The sequence below is a fragment of the Ciconia boyciana genome, chromosome 7 (genome assembly GCF_034638445.1).
Source record: "Ciconia boyciana chromosome 7, ASM3463844v1, whole genome shotgun sequence".
Classification (NCBI taxonomy): Eukaryota; Metazoa; Chordata; class Aves; order Ciconiiformes; family Ciconiidae; genus Ciconia; species Ciconia boyciana.
The window spans coordinates 48,753,438-48,771,184 of NC_132940.1; the positions used below are offsets into that span (position 1 = coordinate 48,753,438).

A 17,747-nucleotide genomic window follows, 5' to 3' on the forward strand; every position below is an offset into this window, starting at 1 on the left:
ATTAAATCCCCGCATTTAGCCCTGTTCCTTTGAACTAGTGCCTTCTCCGATTCTTTGCTCTGTCAAAGGTGTCCTAAACCATTGGAAATTACAGAAGGGAATTTCCCCTGTTTGGTCCTGTCCTTCCTGGTTGATCAGCTGTATTGCTATAATGCTTTATTTTAGCAGTTTGGACATGGTCAGTAATATGTAATAAAACAACATCTCTTTGCAAGGATGAATAAAAATGGGAATGTTGGTAAATTGCTGCCGGTCAATTGAAAACTGTCAATATGTTTCTTGTCTTATTGTAGGGGATAGGTAAAGATATTCTAGACAGCATCTAACATCAGGGTAGGTAAGAGATGGTTTGGTTTTCGTTTGTTTGGTTGGGTTTTTTTTAAAATCTTTCATGTTTAATATTAGACCTAAACTGATAAAGAAGTGACTACAAGCTGTAGTCTATCAATCAAATAGTTAATGATTATGAAATTCCTTCTCTATCTCTCTTCAGAAGTTAATGGAGTGTTTTAAGCCTTGCATCTGTATAACCGTTTTGGGATCTCATAGCAGAGCTGCATAGTCAAATAGATTACCATTGTGGGGCCAGAGTCTCAAAGCATTCCAAACTGTTTCCCCAATCATGTACAGTTCTGACTTCTCCATGTGCATATGGCTTCTCATATGCAAGATTTTGCATGAAAACAGACATAGCTTTATTGACACAACTCCACGTGTACCTGGAAAACAGGCGGTCTGCTTCTGTGCTGCTCCTCAATGGGAAGAGTGATGGAGCAATCCCATCCCCCAGAAATAATGCCCATTTTTCCACTGGTACAGGGGTGTTTATCCAGGTTGAACTATTAAGTCCCTTCAGCGCTCACTCACTTGAGACTCTCAGCAGGTATTTCTGTGAGTAAAAGCCCTTTGGAATAAAAGAGAGGAAGCATATTACCAGGAGACAGCAGCCTGGTGACCAGGGAAAGAAGGGACAGAGAGGCTGTAGCTTTCCAGCCAGTATCTGAGAGCAGTCTGACTCCCTAGCTCTCCTCTTTAACATCCCCAAACTGCTCAGAACTATCGGTTTCCCAATGTTACCTTGGAAAAGGCTCAGTTTTGCTGTGATGCATTTCCTCTCCTTTCACAGTTCTAACTGAACGGCTTCACAGCACTGGAACCTAGGCTACCTTTGCCTCATCTTTTATAATACATACAGGAGGTGTTTGGCCTGTTCCCTCTGGCCCCTGGAACAACAGGAGGGGAGGTTTAGGAGGGGCCGAAAACTTTGTCAATCTGTGTTTTGGTGCATTGTCTTACTGTGAGTGCAGCAACAGGGAGGGAGAGCAGGGTTTGTGAGGGGATCTAAGGAGGGAAAAGAGAAGGGTGGGAAGCTGAGAAACTTACAGCAAAGGAAAGTCGGGAAGAGACAAATAAGATAGGAAACTAAAAGAAGAAAAGGAGAGTTAGACATGACAAAACCAGAAAAAAATAATGTGGGCTTGACAGTGGCTTGGGAAGGAACCCAAGTGTAAGATCACGCTCAGGGCAGGGACATGTCTAGTTGAGGTCTGAGTATCTCCAAGGGTATTCAAACTGGGCTTTCACATCCCCTCCTGGGCAACCTGTCCCAGTGCTTCACCCTCCTTGCTATGAAGAGAGTTTTTCACTATGTCTGATGAAAATTTCCCTTTCCACAACTTGTGGCTGCTGCCTCTTGTGCTTCGGCTTTGCCCCTCTGAGGAGACTCTGGGCACAGCCCTCCCCACGCAGCCTCGTGGGCCCCAGCGCAGGGAAGTAATGGCCTCCCTCGACCTGGCGGCTCTCTAGCTGACCCCCACTTCATGTGCAGCCTCCTAATTGCATCAGTATTAGAACACTAAACACAATGTATTGGCCCTGCAATGACCACCGAAACTGGCCCATGAACAGACTCTGCGGTGCTGGTTGCCACCCTGGAGCCCCGTGGCCCAGTCCTTCACCTGTGTTGCAGTCCCCCATCCAGTCCATATGGCCCCATTTGGTCACGCAGGTGCTAAGGGAAACCAGGATGAAAGTCTCATTGAGTCAGGGTGGACAACAGTCACCATCCCCTTGTCCGCAGGGAATAATCACTTCCCTTGAACACATAAGCACCTCCCTGTTTTTATATTTTTTGCCTTCTGTTTGCATTATGGACTTGTAAAAGTAAAGACTGATAAGATATGGTCATGAGTCATATCAGGACCTAGCAGGCAACTTTCTCCAGCCATTTGTATTAAACCTTTTTTGATTTTTATTTAATTACTTTGTGCAAATAAACTGAAGGTACTTTGTACACACTAAGTACAAACAAAAGGACAGTGCTCCTGAAGTTGAGGCCCTCCTGATGGCTTTTGTTCTAAATCTAAATCTTAACCTCATTTCCTAAATCAAACAAACCATGACATAAAATGAGTACCGTGAGCAAGAGACCTGCTGCGACATGGGGCACACCACCAGCCATGGCCTCTGGTGGGAACCAGAGGTGCGATGAAAACTGCCTAAGGGCAGAAGTATGGGGTGAGCACTAACTGGGTGTTGTCATTGCTCTGGTATCCAAACTGCTTGTGCTTAGTTAGGAGTAGGTAGGGGTGTCAAAGCTCAGCTGAGAAGATTCTGTCCAAAAAGCACTGAATGGAGAAGAAATAGAGCTGTAGAGTCAGAAGGGAGACTTGAAATGCAAGGCCACCTCCATCTAGATAACAGTATCAGTAATCACGTGTTAAGCTGTAATTGCCTAAGAAATGGCATAAGAAACACCAAAGTTGGGTACGGGTGTAATAGGTTTGGGATCAATGAGGAAAAGGAATTAGGGGTGAGTTGTTTATTTGGGGGGAGTTTGGGCAGAGGGAAGGAGATGCAGGGATGGTGAAAAGGTGGGTTCAAGAAAAGGAAAAAATGGGGAAGGAGGTATAAAATGAGGAAGGAGAGCAAGAAATGGGAGGATCTTGTGACAGAAGGAATGTGGCTGCCTCCAGGCAGTGGTGAAGCTGACTTGTGGGCCCAAGCTCCCTAGGATGCAGGGGGCAACCCCTGTGGACAACCCACCAGACTCTCCACCAGGTCTATGTCTGAAAGACAGTGCAGGAGGGGGGAGTAAGAAGGGATAAACTTGTAAGGAAGGATAGATTTGCACCTTAATACTCAGTGCACGAGGCAAGGCGGCAGAATTGCAATTTAATAGCACTTACTAGTGATTTTTCAGTTTGCTTTATAATAATTTAACCAATATATTAATGTAACCACTGTATCAATACTAATAGTAATCAATAGAATTGTAACTCAATATTACTTGAAGTGATATAATTGTGAAGTAAAATTGCTAATAATAGTGGTGTTTTTATTAGTCAATTAAGGTATTAGCTTTTTTAAAAAATATGCGCTACCTAATAAACATTATAATCATCCTAATCGGTTATGTCTCAAGTCTCCAAACTAATGGGGGAGAGGGGAACTTCAGGAGCAACAAGTACATTAGCAAGACAGGAGACAAACTGATCTCTTTTTTTAGAAGGCTTTGTTAGCTACTTTTAAAATTATTTTTTGCCTAGTGCTTTTGATGCTCTTGATACTAATCCATGGATAAGAAGATACACTTCCTGTCTTGACAATCTTAGAAAGTTCTCTTTCTAAAGTAGCTGGAGACTTTCCTAGTATCGACAGTAGAGTGAAATAGGAGGGTGGAAGTGGAGGAATGTGGGTTGATAACCCAGTGCCTAATTTTCATACCTTCTTAAAGGCAGTTGCTTGATAGAGACTGGATGGCGTGAACTTCTGCTTAAAAAATAATAAGTAAATGAAAAATACCAGGTTGTTACTGGACAGCCAGTTTTAAAAAAAAAAAAAGTGGTGCTGATGGGGGAGATAGAGAATTGCTTATTGCCAATCTGATGCTTCTTGATACCTGTCAATCTAGAAATAGTTGTAAGTGATTCATGTTTAACTACGCCTCTCTTTATGGAAAGGAAAAAGCTATCAAGCCAAACTTCCACCATTTCAGGTGTTATCATTCTAGTTAGCTATTTTGTGTCATTGCGTAATGCTTACAGACAGTCCTTAAAACAGTTCAGAAGTAGCTGCATACTGAGAGCATTGATCTTTATGTATTTTTATGGCATTTCACTATGATCCATAAAGCAGTTACAAAAAGCAGCATACATCAGGGCATGGGATCTTTATTGCCTCTTCCCCTGTTCCTTGGCCAATGGCAGTGGCTCTGAGGAGAAGCATCTCCAACATATGTGACGCCATGCACACTGCAAGGCCGCTCATATGTACCCTAGCCATCTGAGCTTCCCTAAATTCTGGCTATTAAATAGAGAAATTAATTTCTCTGAATAATAATCTGTTCTAGAGTTCAAACTTTTTACATTTCTAGGGAGAAATAATAGGAATGCACCCTTCGTGAGAGGTACTGGCAATCTGTGAAGAGTAGAAGGTATGTAATTATGAACTCACTATGACCGTGTCCCTGAGCTCTACCTTAAGAGAAGCTACTTAAAGCCTAGGTTACTCTGTAACTACCTGGAGCTGGAAGCAGCTCCTGTGTACACAGCTGACCAGGACATGGCCTGCAGCCATCACATTCATTTCACACAGGTCACTAAACGGCATTGGAAAGTAACAGCCTTCAGTAGCAGTTCAAACAGTGTACTTGCAGCGACAACAGAGCCTCTCTGCCGGGGGTCTCTCCCGAGCCATGCGAGGCAGTTTTAAGATTGTGTGTGTTTTAATTGAATGTTCAGGAGTCACAGTACGCTGGTACAGTTCGGCATGGGAAAGTAACAAGATACAGCTATTGCTTATGAAACAGCATTGATGCATTCTGGACAGTACAGATTCAGTAGAAAATACAGACCCCATTTCAAGTTGCTTTTAACCTGTTTCAGATGAAATAGTTCAGATGTGTAACAAACTGGCAGATAGTGATGGCAGTGAATATATGGCAAAGAAAGATATATATGGCAAAGAAACCCATTTCCATGAATAATCTATGTTGCTCATGTGTCCCCACCATTACTACAATCTAGAGCTCAGAAAGCAGTAATCTGGAAAGCCTGATGTTACTGTGTTGGCCAACCAGTAAATATTAATGTAGTGCTTTGCTATTATTGCAGATAGCTACCCAGCTGCTGTGAGCATGCCATACTGAAATGAATCTGGCTGGGTCAGGCCCCCATCCCTCTGACCCCAAGCTGGGCTTATTAAACTAGAGCACAGCAGATACGCAGTTTCTGTAGGTAACATCGAGACTTACCTACATCTGACTTTCCTCATTTCACAACCCACACTCCTACCCCTAAAAATACACATGCTTCACCCACAGAACCACCACCTCACAGCCTTTTATTTCCTTTTCTTTTTGGCTGAATCTTCTAACCTACTTTAAAAAAAAAAAAAAAATTCCCCAGCATGCTGTTATCTCTGGTTATAGCACCAGGAAGGTGTGCTGGGGCCGAATCGGGCATGATGGAATTTGCCGTGGGGAAACCCGCTGATGACAGTGGAACCCGCCCGTGTGTGAATTTCCGCAGCTCCTGCCACCCCTTTATAAGCAGGTGGAGGTGCGGCAAGGCTAGCAAGACCAGCAGGCGAGCACTCACTGGAACACAGCTGCTGCGTGGAGTGGAAATGGCTGGCTTTAGCAGCAAGAGCTCTGTCCTGGTTTCCCTTTTGGGGCTCCTGGCGCTGCTCCTGTGCGGCACCTCCGAAGGTGAGTAAGCTCGGGCGTTTGGCCCCAGGAAGGGGTTCTCGGTGCCGCTCCGCAGCACACCAGCCACGCCAAGGTGTGCATGCTGGCAGCAGGACAAGGCTGAGGTGGAAGGGAATTGTTTCAGCAAAGTATGATGCCTAATCCTCCTCTTCTGTTGATGGGGAGCTGGATAGTCAGGGGGCTGAACAGCGAGTACCCTAGGCAGCATAGCAGCGTGGTCCAAATAGGGTTTATTTACTTTGTCATTTTCCTTCATTCCAGCACAAAGCAACCAGGATTGCTGCCTGTCTTATACCAAAGTGCGTCTGCCTCGATGGGCCCTAAAGGGTTATACTGAACAACTCTCCAGTGAAGTCTGTGATATCCATGCGATCATGTAAGTTACTTTTCAGAATATCCTCTGTTTTTTCTGACATGTATTGACCTTAGGATGTCTGTTTGGGCAGAAACAATGATTTGAACATTATAAGCATGATTTTTCTTGCTTTCTCAAAACATTAAGTTAACTGAATAAACTGCATGTAATACCTGTAAACAAAATTCACAGCCTCTAGTTGATAGGGACCACTAACTCATAGTACAGCAGTACAATGTAAATAATAAATCTGACTCTTTAGGAGTCAGCTGTGCAAAGAAAGGCATGCTTTGTCTCCAGCTGAGGGCCACTCTAGCCAACACAGGATGTTCCCTTGCCAAAGCCTGTTAAGAGACACATAAGCGACAAGAGTTTTCTTAATTCTCAGAGATCGGATTTTTTTTTCCACAAGGTTTTAGCCCTCCTAAATGTTTATCTGTCACCTTAGCTTCACAGCAACTATTCTGCTTACTCTCACAAATTATTTCTGGCATCCAGCAAAGTTCTTTGTCTCAATAGTTCAAATAAATTGAACACAACTTCATGGTGCAAAAAATGATCCCTGAGACTGAAGCAGCTATTACATTTACATTTCATTAGGTGTTTCTTTTTGTTCATATAGTATTGGAGGGGTTGTGGAGCATCCCCATATCTAACTGTCATTTACAAAAGCAGTTGCTATTGTTTATTATATAGAGTAACAATGATGCATATTTTTGGCCAAATGCATCTCCACAGTATTTACTAGCAGGGATTTCTAGTGATTTACTGATGTCTTTATCTTTATTTCTTTTCCAGTTTCCATACCTACAGCGGGCTGAATGCTTGTGTAAATCCTAGGGAAGGCTGGGTGAAGAAGCATCTTCTTTTCCTGAGGTAGGAATTTAAAATCTAAATACTATTAGGCTGATGAAAACAGAATGTATGAAAGCCCATTTCTTACATCTCCTGAATGCCACTTCTGATAGCAATGCGGAACACATTTGTCTTTCCACCTCCTGTCAGACATGGCTACTCCTTTTTAGAGCCTTCTCAGGGAGAGTCATGTCACATGTCCCTTTTTCTACCTGAGCTATTCTCTCAGGAGGTGCTATATCTTGGAGAGAGAAACCTATAATTGACCTGTGGCTGAAGTAATTATTTATGTGTGTTCTCTCATTCTTTTAACAGCCATAAGCTCAAGAAGATGTCAATGTGATACGGTTTCCAGCAAGGAACTGAACACAGACGTGGCTGAAGAACCACTAGGTTCAACCCCTTGGTTGAGATTGTCGTCTTGTACACTGTTGTGTGCTTACTCACCACTATCTCTGGCTTCTTTGGAACCGTTGAACTTCTTGAGTTGATTCATATTGCATCTCTGTTTTGCTTGAATTAAGCATTTTGTATAGTTTCTATTTTTACTAATATGTGTATGTTAATAATATGATGAGTACTATTTAGTAAGGACTACCTTAAGCTGTTGTACAGAGTCTGAATTTTGTGAAGTTTATTGCATGTTATTTTTGTTTTGTTCAGCATGTGTAAAGTGGGTTATTTATCCTGTTTATTTTGTTACTTCTTTGGCACTGCCTTGTGCCAAAATGTTTCCTTTTAACTGTAGTTAGCATTATAATACTACTTGAACTATTGTTAAACAAAGTCTGCTTGTGGAAAAAATGGAAATTGGAGTTTAAAAAAAAAAGTTAAAATCTGCACTCTCTGTGTGATATGTTTATTTTTTAATTGAAAAAGGTGACTTCCCCTTGAAATGAATTTCTTTGCTTATAAGCCTCCAGCTGAAACAATTACACAAATGTATTCACACCTGTTAAAGCCACTTTCCACTTTGCTCACTTTGTTTGCCCTATGGGTAGCTAAGACCTCCATAGGTTATAATTCCTTCCTCTCCCCCAGACAGCTGCTATATATGAAGCTTTTTCTTAACCTGAAGACCTGTTCTTAGCTCAACTTCATCTTAATCGGACTTGAAAGAATTTCTCTTACCAGTTTCTCTATTTATTCAGGAGAAAACTTACACATATTGTCACAGGGCAAGCTTCTAGCTCATTCACTGAGAAGGATTATCGTTATGGTAACACAGTCTGCTCTCAACATAAAGGACTATCTCTAGAGGAGAAATTTGCAGTGCTTTCCTCCCCTTTATGCGTTTCCTGTAGTATCCTATGACTTCTAGCATAATGAGATTTTCCTGATACAGGATCTCTCAATGGAGGTCTGCAGACACTACTGCAGTACAAATGATGCCTGATAAAAGTAATGGGACTTTATGGGGCAGGTAGGACATGGGTGCAGGTTGAATAGGGAAGGCTGCTCAGCTTTTTAGGTACTATTACACGGCCCACATGGACTTCAGGGATGTGACCAAGTAGGCTGTGTAGGTGTAGTCCTCTCATTATCAGTACCAGAGTCTTGCAGATAAATCCATGCCTTGGCTTTTGGTACCTTTTAGTCATAGAGACAGAAGCATTAATTTTAATTTAATTTAAACTTAAATGTAAAGCATTTTTTGTGTCCTTGAGAGAGGAGCTGAGAGGTATTGGGTTTTTTAAATGGTGTTCATGAGTGCAAGGCTGTTATTTTCTAGTTTCAAAACTTGCTAGAACTTAAGCAATCTGCTTGTGGCTCTGCAAATCTGGGAACTGGGAATTCTCTGTGGGTGAAGCTCTGAAGGAGCAAGATTAATTGGCTTTAATTTCCAGCAGGTGGATTCCATGTCCCTGATATTAAGGATATCATGTAAGAAGCTATCAACCCTCTAGGGAGGAGTAATTACCTAGTGCATTCCCTGGAGATTCCCCTAACTTCTAGGCAAAACTGCAGAGCTCTGCCTCATACCTGCTAGCACTACTGCGGGCTCCTGTTTGGGCTCGAAGAGCTCGCACGCTAAATCAGGCACCAACAAAATGGTACGGACACAATGAATGGATTCATGTTAAAAGTGTCAGAAGGTGAGGTTCCCCAAACCTACCTTGGGAATAGGCAGGCATCAGTGAAGATGTTAGGAACCAGAGCTGTATATGAACTTGGTGCAGAAAAGCCTGGAGTCCAAGCTAGTGAATTCAAAGCAGGGGAGCAAAATAAGAAAGTGAAGACCAATGTGTGAAATTCTGTGGGTGGCTCTTTGTACTCCCAGGTCGGGCCTGTTAAAAGTTTTTGTACTGCTTCTGTAACTTGTCCTTCTTCTTGTCAGCCATGGCTCCATCGCCACAAAACCCTGGATGCTTCATCCACAGAGCTATGACTCGTGGGATATTTTTTTAGTTCCTCTTATTCTAGTTGAATATTTTTTTATAACCAACCTCAATGGAGGGAAAAAAAAATTGAAAATTGGTTTCTCTGCTCAATAACATAGATTGATAAGGTTGTTATGTTACTGGTAGGAAATTCCATGTAAAAATAGCATGTCCTTCCATGCATTCCTGAGGATACAAATAGGTATTATAAGCGAGTGCTGTATCTCCAAAATCATCAGATCAGAGACACATTTTTGTAAGTAACCTTAAGTGTCCAGTTAAAAGTTCTGACAGCTCTGAAAATCATGACTATTTCTAGGAAAACCTGAATCCTGATTACTTTGGTGGGGCTCTTCTGCATTTGTGTAGGTAAGTTTCTTTTTCCTCTATATCTTCGGCGCTCAGCTCCTAATTCAGCATATGCAATTTTGTTGAATAATTTGAGAGGCAGTATTAGATGGTCATCTGGGGACTTTTCCCCTTCCATTTATATAATTAAAAAAAAAAAATATTATTTTTTCTTGCAAAATGCCAACAAGGCTTTTTATTACAGCTTGGATATAATTTAGATAATGGGTGTGAGAGCTTTCCCTTCAAAGTCTCAGCACAACTTCATACTTCAGTTCCAAAGTCTCCTGCTCTCACTGTATTGAGACCAGTCCTCAGTGATTCCTCTGCCTGCTGGAGTATTATTACTGAATCCTGTTTGTGCATATTCTTTCTGTGGGTTGGTTGGTTTGTTTTGTTATTTTTTGTTTTTTTTTTTTTTAATTTTTATTTTTGCTTCTTTTTTAATTCCTTTTTTTTTTTTTCCTAAAGTAGTCTCACACCATTCCCAGTCAGGATGTTGCAGCATTTCATCAGCTTGGTATCTTTGACAGAAAACTTTCTTTTCATATATGGAATCATAATTAGATTTATTAATTTCTTAATATTTTTTCTCCCACTCCAGCACAAAGCAACAAAATAACTTAGCATTGCATGGACAGTGATTTTTTTGTAAGGAATAGCAAACCTTCTGCTGATTTAATTTTGCTGTTAAAATATAAAACCTGCCACATCTCATCTGCTGGGCAAGTACTAACAAGCTATTTGTTGAATTACTGTTCAGTTGATGGTAGCTCCTAACTATCAGTTGAAGACTGTTTTTTGTTCCTCATCTCTTGTTTTTTTCCACCTTCCACGCAAAGGGGGGTTGCAAAGCATGTGCAAACCCAAGAGACAAATGGGTGAAGGCCATTCTTGGCCTGTGGTATGCATGTTTTCAAGTATATCTGAAAACCAAGCATTACTGGGTGTCCTTAGTGACAATGACACTTTTAGCTCTTTCATAGGGGTGTTGATAATTGGTCAGTTATTTTCAATTACCAATACCAACGAGCCCACATGTAACTGAACTTCACTCCTGATGTACTGGAATGCATTGTTCAGCTGTAATTTTGTTGAGAAGTGAATCAGGGAATCCATGAACCAAGAAGGGCTTTAGGCTTATGACACTGTCACTTGATTTTAATGGCATACACCCAGCTGGATAAACATCAAAACAATACAGATGATCAATTGTAACAAGCCTTCTGTATGCTGAGCTCTCAGCTGTGTTGCACTCTGGCAGTCTTGTTCCAAATACCAGGCTACAGGCAACATCCTTTGCCAAAATATGAATCATAAAAGAAGTTTTTAATATTCAGACTAAAACCAGTGCATTGTGTTGCTAAGTGTACTAAGCGATTATAGTTGTGTGACGGTACATAAATGGAAAACTATGATCTATGTACCTATGATCTTGTGGTTGCTCTGTTCTGGGAGGTGTCAGCCTTAACTGTCCATATTGCAGTCCGAACTCTGTTAAAGGTTTTTAAATTGCTGTATTTGTTCCTTCTACATTATCAGTTGCAGATAGCTTCCAGTCAAAGCTTACCAAGAGTTGCTGGCATTAGAACATGTAAATACGATATACAATAGATACGGTGCTGTGGCTGCTATTATATATTAAGCATAGTGTATTGCTCATGTGGCTACTAACATAAATAAAACCAGGCACTTGTTTAATAGTCTTTTAGCTTCCTTGAATTTATAGCATTATTCAAAGATTATGCAATCCAACATACATATTTAATGTAAAAGCACCAGATGAAATTTAGAATACTGTATGATTAAGAAGCAAATATGTCACAGGAAAAGTAGAGACTAAAATACAATTGTTAATTGTTACTATTAAATTTACAACAGCATTTCTACAGTTTTGCCTATATGACTTCAGTTATACCCACAAAATAAAGTAACAATTTTATTTGTAAGCATCTGCATCTACATTTCCATGTTCCTGAAATTTTGCTACTCCTTAACTTTAAACTGAAAACTCTATTAATTTTTTTTTTCCACTCTCCTTGTATCAAGGAGACAATCGATAGTCTGGGTTGAGATCCCCTGAAAAAACAGATATGCTCTATATAATGTCCTTATATGGAATAATGCTGGATACACTTGCAATGCATGTCCTATACTAGAAGGATTTTTATCTACCGTCACGACCACACAGCTGCACATACAAAAGTGAGGAAAAGAGGGATTGCACATGGCAGATTTTCCTAGACTAACAGTGCCAGCAAAGGGATATGAAAATCCAAGGAGAAAGAGCTACCCGACTCTCAGAAGCGACTGATGTAAGTGGGAGTTGACTTTGTATGGGTATCTATTCTGTGGATAAAATGTCTGTATCTCAGGTTCTGTTAAATTTGGTTCCTTCCCAATTGTTAATATTCTTCTTATTGGAGAGGTGTCCAAGGAACATGTGAGATGCAATCACTAAGGTTCACTAAATATATCATTAATTCCTACATGTATTAATTTACAAACCTAACCTCTTGGTTAAATGTGTGACCTTTGGATACAATGCATTCCAGTGTACTTGGTTTTCACAAAGCTCCATCTCCTGGAGTATCTTGATTTACCTAAAAATCTAAGCTTCACAGTGATTCTTTTTTCTAGCCCTCAAAATTATGGAGAAAGCCTTGGAAAACAAAAGATGAAGAAGAACATCTCAACAGCTTTTCACACCTAAGCTAGTTGTATGATGTTTTGATATCTGACTCACGTTTTTGAGTAGCAGCTGTAGTTGTGAAATTTAAAGGGAAGGTTATTGCCATGTTTCTTGCAGTGAACACTACTTTCAGTTATCAGAAATTATGATCTTGAGCCACTTTTTCAGTGAAAAAAATTGCTGTTCTAGCTGAGGCTGAAGATGTGTGTGTTCTTTCTGTGTTTGGTTTATAGGTTTTTTTTCTCCTTCACTTCTTTCCTGCTGGAGATGGATGTAATGGCCCACAAGCTTCAGTGAAGATTTAGCTTGCTCAAGAGCTAACATTAACTGTTTCCTGTGCCATGGTGAATGAGAACACACATAGATAGTTGTAATAAGATATCAGATATGCTTTTCTGTTAGTTGGGGGTTTCTCAGCCTGTGAAGAATACCTCACTTCGTCAGACGTGCTCATGGTAAGAATGAGGGAGAGAGAGACAAATCAGCTTCTGGAAACAGGAACAGTGTGGCCCAGCAGTTGGGCTCCCTGGTGAGAAATATCTCAAAGATATCTGAGATACTCCAAATCTCAGAGTTGCTCACTCTACAGGGATGCTATAGAGTTGGTAGGAGAGTAGGCAAAAATGTTTGTTGAATTTGAAAGTGGGTAGTGCTGTATTAATGCTAATTACAATGAATGGATGATATACGTATATATTGTTCTGCACATCCATATGAAGTACATCAAATTGATGGTAAAGAAACTTAGAAAACAAGAAACACAGAGACAACGCAATAGGACTACCACACTTAGTGAAGGCATATAGATATGTAGAAAACATGATGGTTTATATGAAATGTTTACTGAATTTTGGCATTACAAAAATGAAATATAAAAGCCCAAATGAGTTATTTTTACTTTTTTATTAAAAACAATGGTGAGATGAGCACACTTTCACTTTAATGAAGCTGTGCTTTCTAAAATAAAGTGGCTTTCACTACTTATCTTTTTCAATTCTATTACAGACTTACTAGAAATCCTGTTATTTGTCAGGAGCTTTTTGCTTCCTCCTGACTCAAAGTGGTTTGACTCAATTGTGTGTTAGGTATATGTAGAAGAAGTGCTCCTCTATTTTCCTTACTAGGTGCATCCGGATAACTCACTGGCTTTCATCTTGCAGCTCAGACAATCTGACTGCAGAAAACTTGCGTAATTACCTGATACCATAGCTTTGCTGTCTTGACTGGATGATACAGAGTTCTCCTTAACCAAAAGGTCTTCAGCCCCCTACAGTCTGGACCATGGAAAGCAAGATTAAAGGCATTTCTGAGTTCTTCTCAGAGAGGGTAAGATAAATGTATTTTATTGGGGTTTTTTTGCATTGAGCTTTTTGTTGTCAGGTCTACCCATCAGCTTGGCAAGGTTAAGAGGAGAGGCTCTCCCTTAAAAAGTGGACAGCAAGGAAAAACTTTTTTCAGCTAAGTGAAAATTTGACTGAAACAAGTAAGAATGTAGGGAATTTGCCTGACTGCATGGGATATGTAAGCAGTTTGTCAGGAATGGAAGATGGAAGAAAAGAGCAAAGAAGAGAACTACTGTTCCTTTCTGGTACTTGTTATCTCACTGTAGGTAAAAAACACATGTATCTCTTCATGTGAACAGAAACTTGTAGGTGACACACTTTCTAGGCAAATAGCAGCTACTAATTTTTGTTTTTATTCGAGATAACTTTAAATTGATGAAAACAGCCATGCAAAGATAAAAAGTAACCTTTGGGAAAGAGAGCACTTTGTTCCATAACACAGACAGCTCTTTCTCCCAGAATAGCTCTTACCTAGCAAACAGCAAACTCCCAGAAGATCATGTTCCTTATACAAGTAATATAGTTTTAACATTTTTAATGTCTGTGTTGTCATGATTAATATTGGAAATAACAGAACAGAAGTGAGAAGGAGCTCTAACAATGCACAGAGAAGTCTATGTGTATAGTGGTGTCTGTTCAGGCAAGGGGAAGCAGGTTATCTACACCAGAATAAAACAACCTTGAAAAAAATTACCTAAACCCATTTAATTCACCAAGCAGAAACAAGGAAATATCAGAGCACAATCCTTCTGCATCTGACAGACTTGACAATTATGAGAAAGGACAGCATGCAAAAACTCCCCTTTGTAAAAATTCACTGCACCCATTTCTAACATAACAGAAATAGGAAGTGGCTTTCTACATCTTTCCCTTAACTCAGACTACTCTTGGGCTGGCCTTTCTGATTTAGTTCAGCATACCACAGACTGACCTACTTCAGAACAAGTGGGTCATGATACAACTTTAAATCAGGAAGCCTAAAACCCACTCTTCTCTGCAAGCGAGAGTGTGTTTGAGTCAGAAACACTTTCTTCTTGTTATCCTTCTTAGGATGGTACTTTGGCTCAAGAAAAGAGAGATTTTCAGAACCTGTGTTGGCAGGAAGAACCCAAGGTTCTCAAAAGGAAGCTCTTCATTGTAACTGTATTAATTTTGCTTCGTGCTGTCCAACACAGTTGTCTCCAGCACTCTAGATAAGTGTATATTGCAGCCTTTCAAAGGCTTTGGAATATTGACTGATAGTGAGGTTTATAGTATCTTAACTTTCTGCCACTCCTTGCAAACTGCTGACGTAAGCAAAAATGCACAGGGAGCAACTGATGTATAAGGTACCTTTCCAGGCTAATAACCTCAATACTTTTGATCTCTATACATAAAAGCTGATTATCTCATCCAGAGATAAAAATTGCTGCAGATCCTGGATTAATGTCTCAGCATGTAATTTTTCTTTCCAGTGTAGATATTTTTGAACTCTGTGGTGTGTATGCAGATTCTTTGAAGCTGGCCTTTCATGGCTTAGAGGTTGTGTGTGCTCTTTGGATGATAAAAAATATCAGGGCAACAATTTTGCTCCAGTAGTCTAAAAATTTTCCTTCTAAAAGTATACACTAGTTGCCCATTTCCCTGAACTTGAAAAAGAGTTGCATTTCTGCTTAACAGTCAAGGTTTAGTGGTATGGACTTCAGCTCAGTCTGCTGTATCATCAGAGTTGCTGCTTGACTAGTCCTCAAGTAATTAGCTATGTTTAAGTCCCTCCCTTTGCTCCCTCACTACAGTTTTTACCTTTGCTGCCTAAAGTCTCCTTAGGTAATCCTACCTGGGCTACAACTCTGGTTCTATTTTCTCAGAAAGACATACTGTTAGTTACTATATATTTATCTTGCAGACAGGCCTGTCCTGGGTGGCACTCTGGGAAAAACTTCATCTCAGCATAGTGTTAGCTCTTTGTCCCCTGCTCAGGTGGCCAGCAATTTTTTCTAGTTACTATATAGGAACAGGGCAAACAAGGCCATCATGCCAGTGCCCCTTTGGGACAGTCTGGATAGCAGGCACAGAGCTAAGAGGGATTGACTTGTGTCGTGACTCCACTGCTCCTGAATCTTTTGCTTACAGAAGTAAGGAAAGGAGGCAAGAGCTCAGGCCTGATTTGATTTATCATCTTCCGGTGTCGTTATTGCCTCTTAAACCCAGGTGATGACAAGCTGTGAGGCGTGCATGTTCAGATGGAGATTTACAGCAAAAAAACTGAGGACAGAATGTGGTAAACCGCCTGGTACTGGCGTCATGGAGCTCTGCAGCCTTTCCACTTCCCTCTCCCCTGTTTAGGCTGGGGCCGCATTTTCCCTTTCTGTCTCATGAAAAGCAAACAAAAAAAAGCTTGTTGGCATATGATATGCAAAACCTTGAAAAAATGATTGCTCAAGAATATTGCAATAATTGATTCAATGATGCAAATACAACCCTGAAGTACAGAATTGATGAGATGCTTACTACATAAGTTATAGCTGAACTGCAGATACTCCTCATTTATGCTGTAGACAAGTATCAAGCCTTTAAATTTGACTTAAAAAATTAAATGTAGCACATCTAGTTGGGTTAAGTAATACTAAAGGCACCAGAAAGGCTGCACGAATTCATGTTTATGAAGAACAAAGAAGGTGTTAATGCAGGAAGCAGTGTCCATGCCATGCTCGTTGTTCACGTCACTTAAGTTAAAAGAACAGAAAAATATTTATATTCTGAAATTATAATCTGGGTGGATACATATTATGCTAAACAAATACAAAAAGCTGTTAAGAAACTGGAGACCACCAAGACAAGGGGTTGTTCAAAAAGTTATTTTTTAATAGGGTTGGTCCAAGTAAGTCAATCCAGTTGGAAAGCTGTTTGGATTATTTGTTTTCAATAAAAATATTTCTTATCTGCCTCAAGACTTTCCACATACAAATACGACAAAAGATTTCAACAAACAAATGGGAATGAAAAATCCAGAGACCACTTTGTCCCCCAGTCATGTCCCAAAGTAAATCTGGAATTGGTCATTGTATTTTACTTCCTGTCTTTCAAAAACCAAAGGACTGTCTTCAAAGTGAAGCTGTAGGGAGCCATATGGGTGTTTTTGGAAAAGTCACGTATTGTTAAACACTGACTGAGACTGTCTTCTGTTGACCCGTTGTCAACAATGTGGGCTATGAGGAGATTTGCTAAATGAAAATGTGTTCACTGCTCCCCCCTATGATGCTCTATAGTCATTTCTGCATAAAGCTTGACTCAAATTTTTAGTTCTATTAATACATTATCTTTTAATGATTCCATGTTGGTTATCTCTTTTCAAATATATTTTTTCTTCTGTCTTTGATGAAACAGTATTTTCATACTCATGTATCTGTCCCGAGTTTCTCTTTAAAAGTTAAGCTTATTAGTTTGTTTTTTTAAAATTTTTACCTGCTTTCCTTAGTAATTGACTATTTGCTTTTCAAATAGCTTTCATATATTTGTTATGCCGTTACTTGTGGCTCTTTAGCACTCTGAATTTTATCATTTTTAGTGCACTCTAGCCTTTGAAGATCTGATACTTTCCTTTCTATGGCATAAATTAAAGCCCTTGCACTGCCGTATGAATTACACTGCGAGCAGTTCTAGCTGATGGCATTCAGGGTAGTCGAGCTGACTGTGAAAACTGTAGAAAAGCCTTGCACTACTAAGTGAAATGACAATAAAAGGTAGATAAAATTCAACGGGGATAACCATAAATCCATGCATCTGGGAGAAAGCAAACCTAAGTTTCTATAAATAGTGATGGGCTTCTGGCTGGCTATTACTACTCTGGTACCATCTTGCAGTTATAATGGATAGTTCTGCTGAAATAAAATAACAGCAAAAAGCCCTGAACATTATGAATTCATAGAAAAGAATTGAGAGTAGGAAATAAAATAGTGCCCTGCTGCCACATAAGCTCACGGTGTCCTGCTCCCTCAGGGGAGGCCTCGGCTGCGCAGCCGGGTCCTCGTCCGGCCCTGGCTGCGCAGCCACGTGGGCCGGCAGTCAGCTCTCCACACCGGGC

At 40.3% G+C, this 17,747-nt stretch overlaps 1 protein-coding gene across 1 annotated transcript; it reads left to right on the forward strand.

Annotated features, from left to right (window-relative positions):
* Window positions 1-5,628: 5,628 nt before the first annotated feature.
* On the forward strand, window positions 5,629-7,263 carry CCL20 (C-C motif chemokine ligand 20). The gene is made up of 4 exons (XM_072868966.1): window positions 5,629-5,710; window positions 5,972-6,086; window positions 6,864-6,941; window positions 7,236-7,263. Exons 1-4 carry the CDS (start codon window positions 5,629-5,631, stop codon window positions 7,261-7,263), a joined length of 303 nt encoding a protein of 100 aa, XP_072725067.1.
* Window positions 7,264-17,747: the final 10,484 nt, after the last annotated feature.

What these genes read in the sequence shown, in the direction of transcription:
- CCL20 (XM_072868966.1), top strand. Translation starts at nt 5,629, where the DNA reads ATGGCTGGCTTTAGCAGCAAGAGCTCTGTCCTGGTTTCCCTTTTGGGG. An exon ending in CCTGTGCGGCACCTCCGAAG is followed by an intron (nt 5,711 to 5,971) that starts GTGAGTAAGCTC and finishes CCTTCATTCCAG; the next exon opens with CACAAAGCAACCAGGATTGC. An exon ending in TGTGATATCCATGCGATCAT is followed by an intron (nt 6,087 to 6,863) that starts GTAAGTTACTTT and finishes TTTCTTTTCCAG; the next exon opens with TTTCCATACCTACAGCGGGC.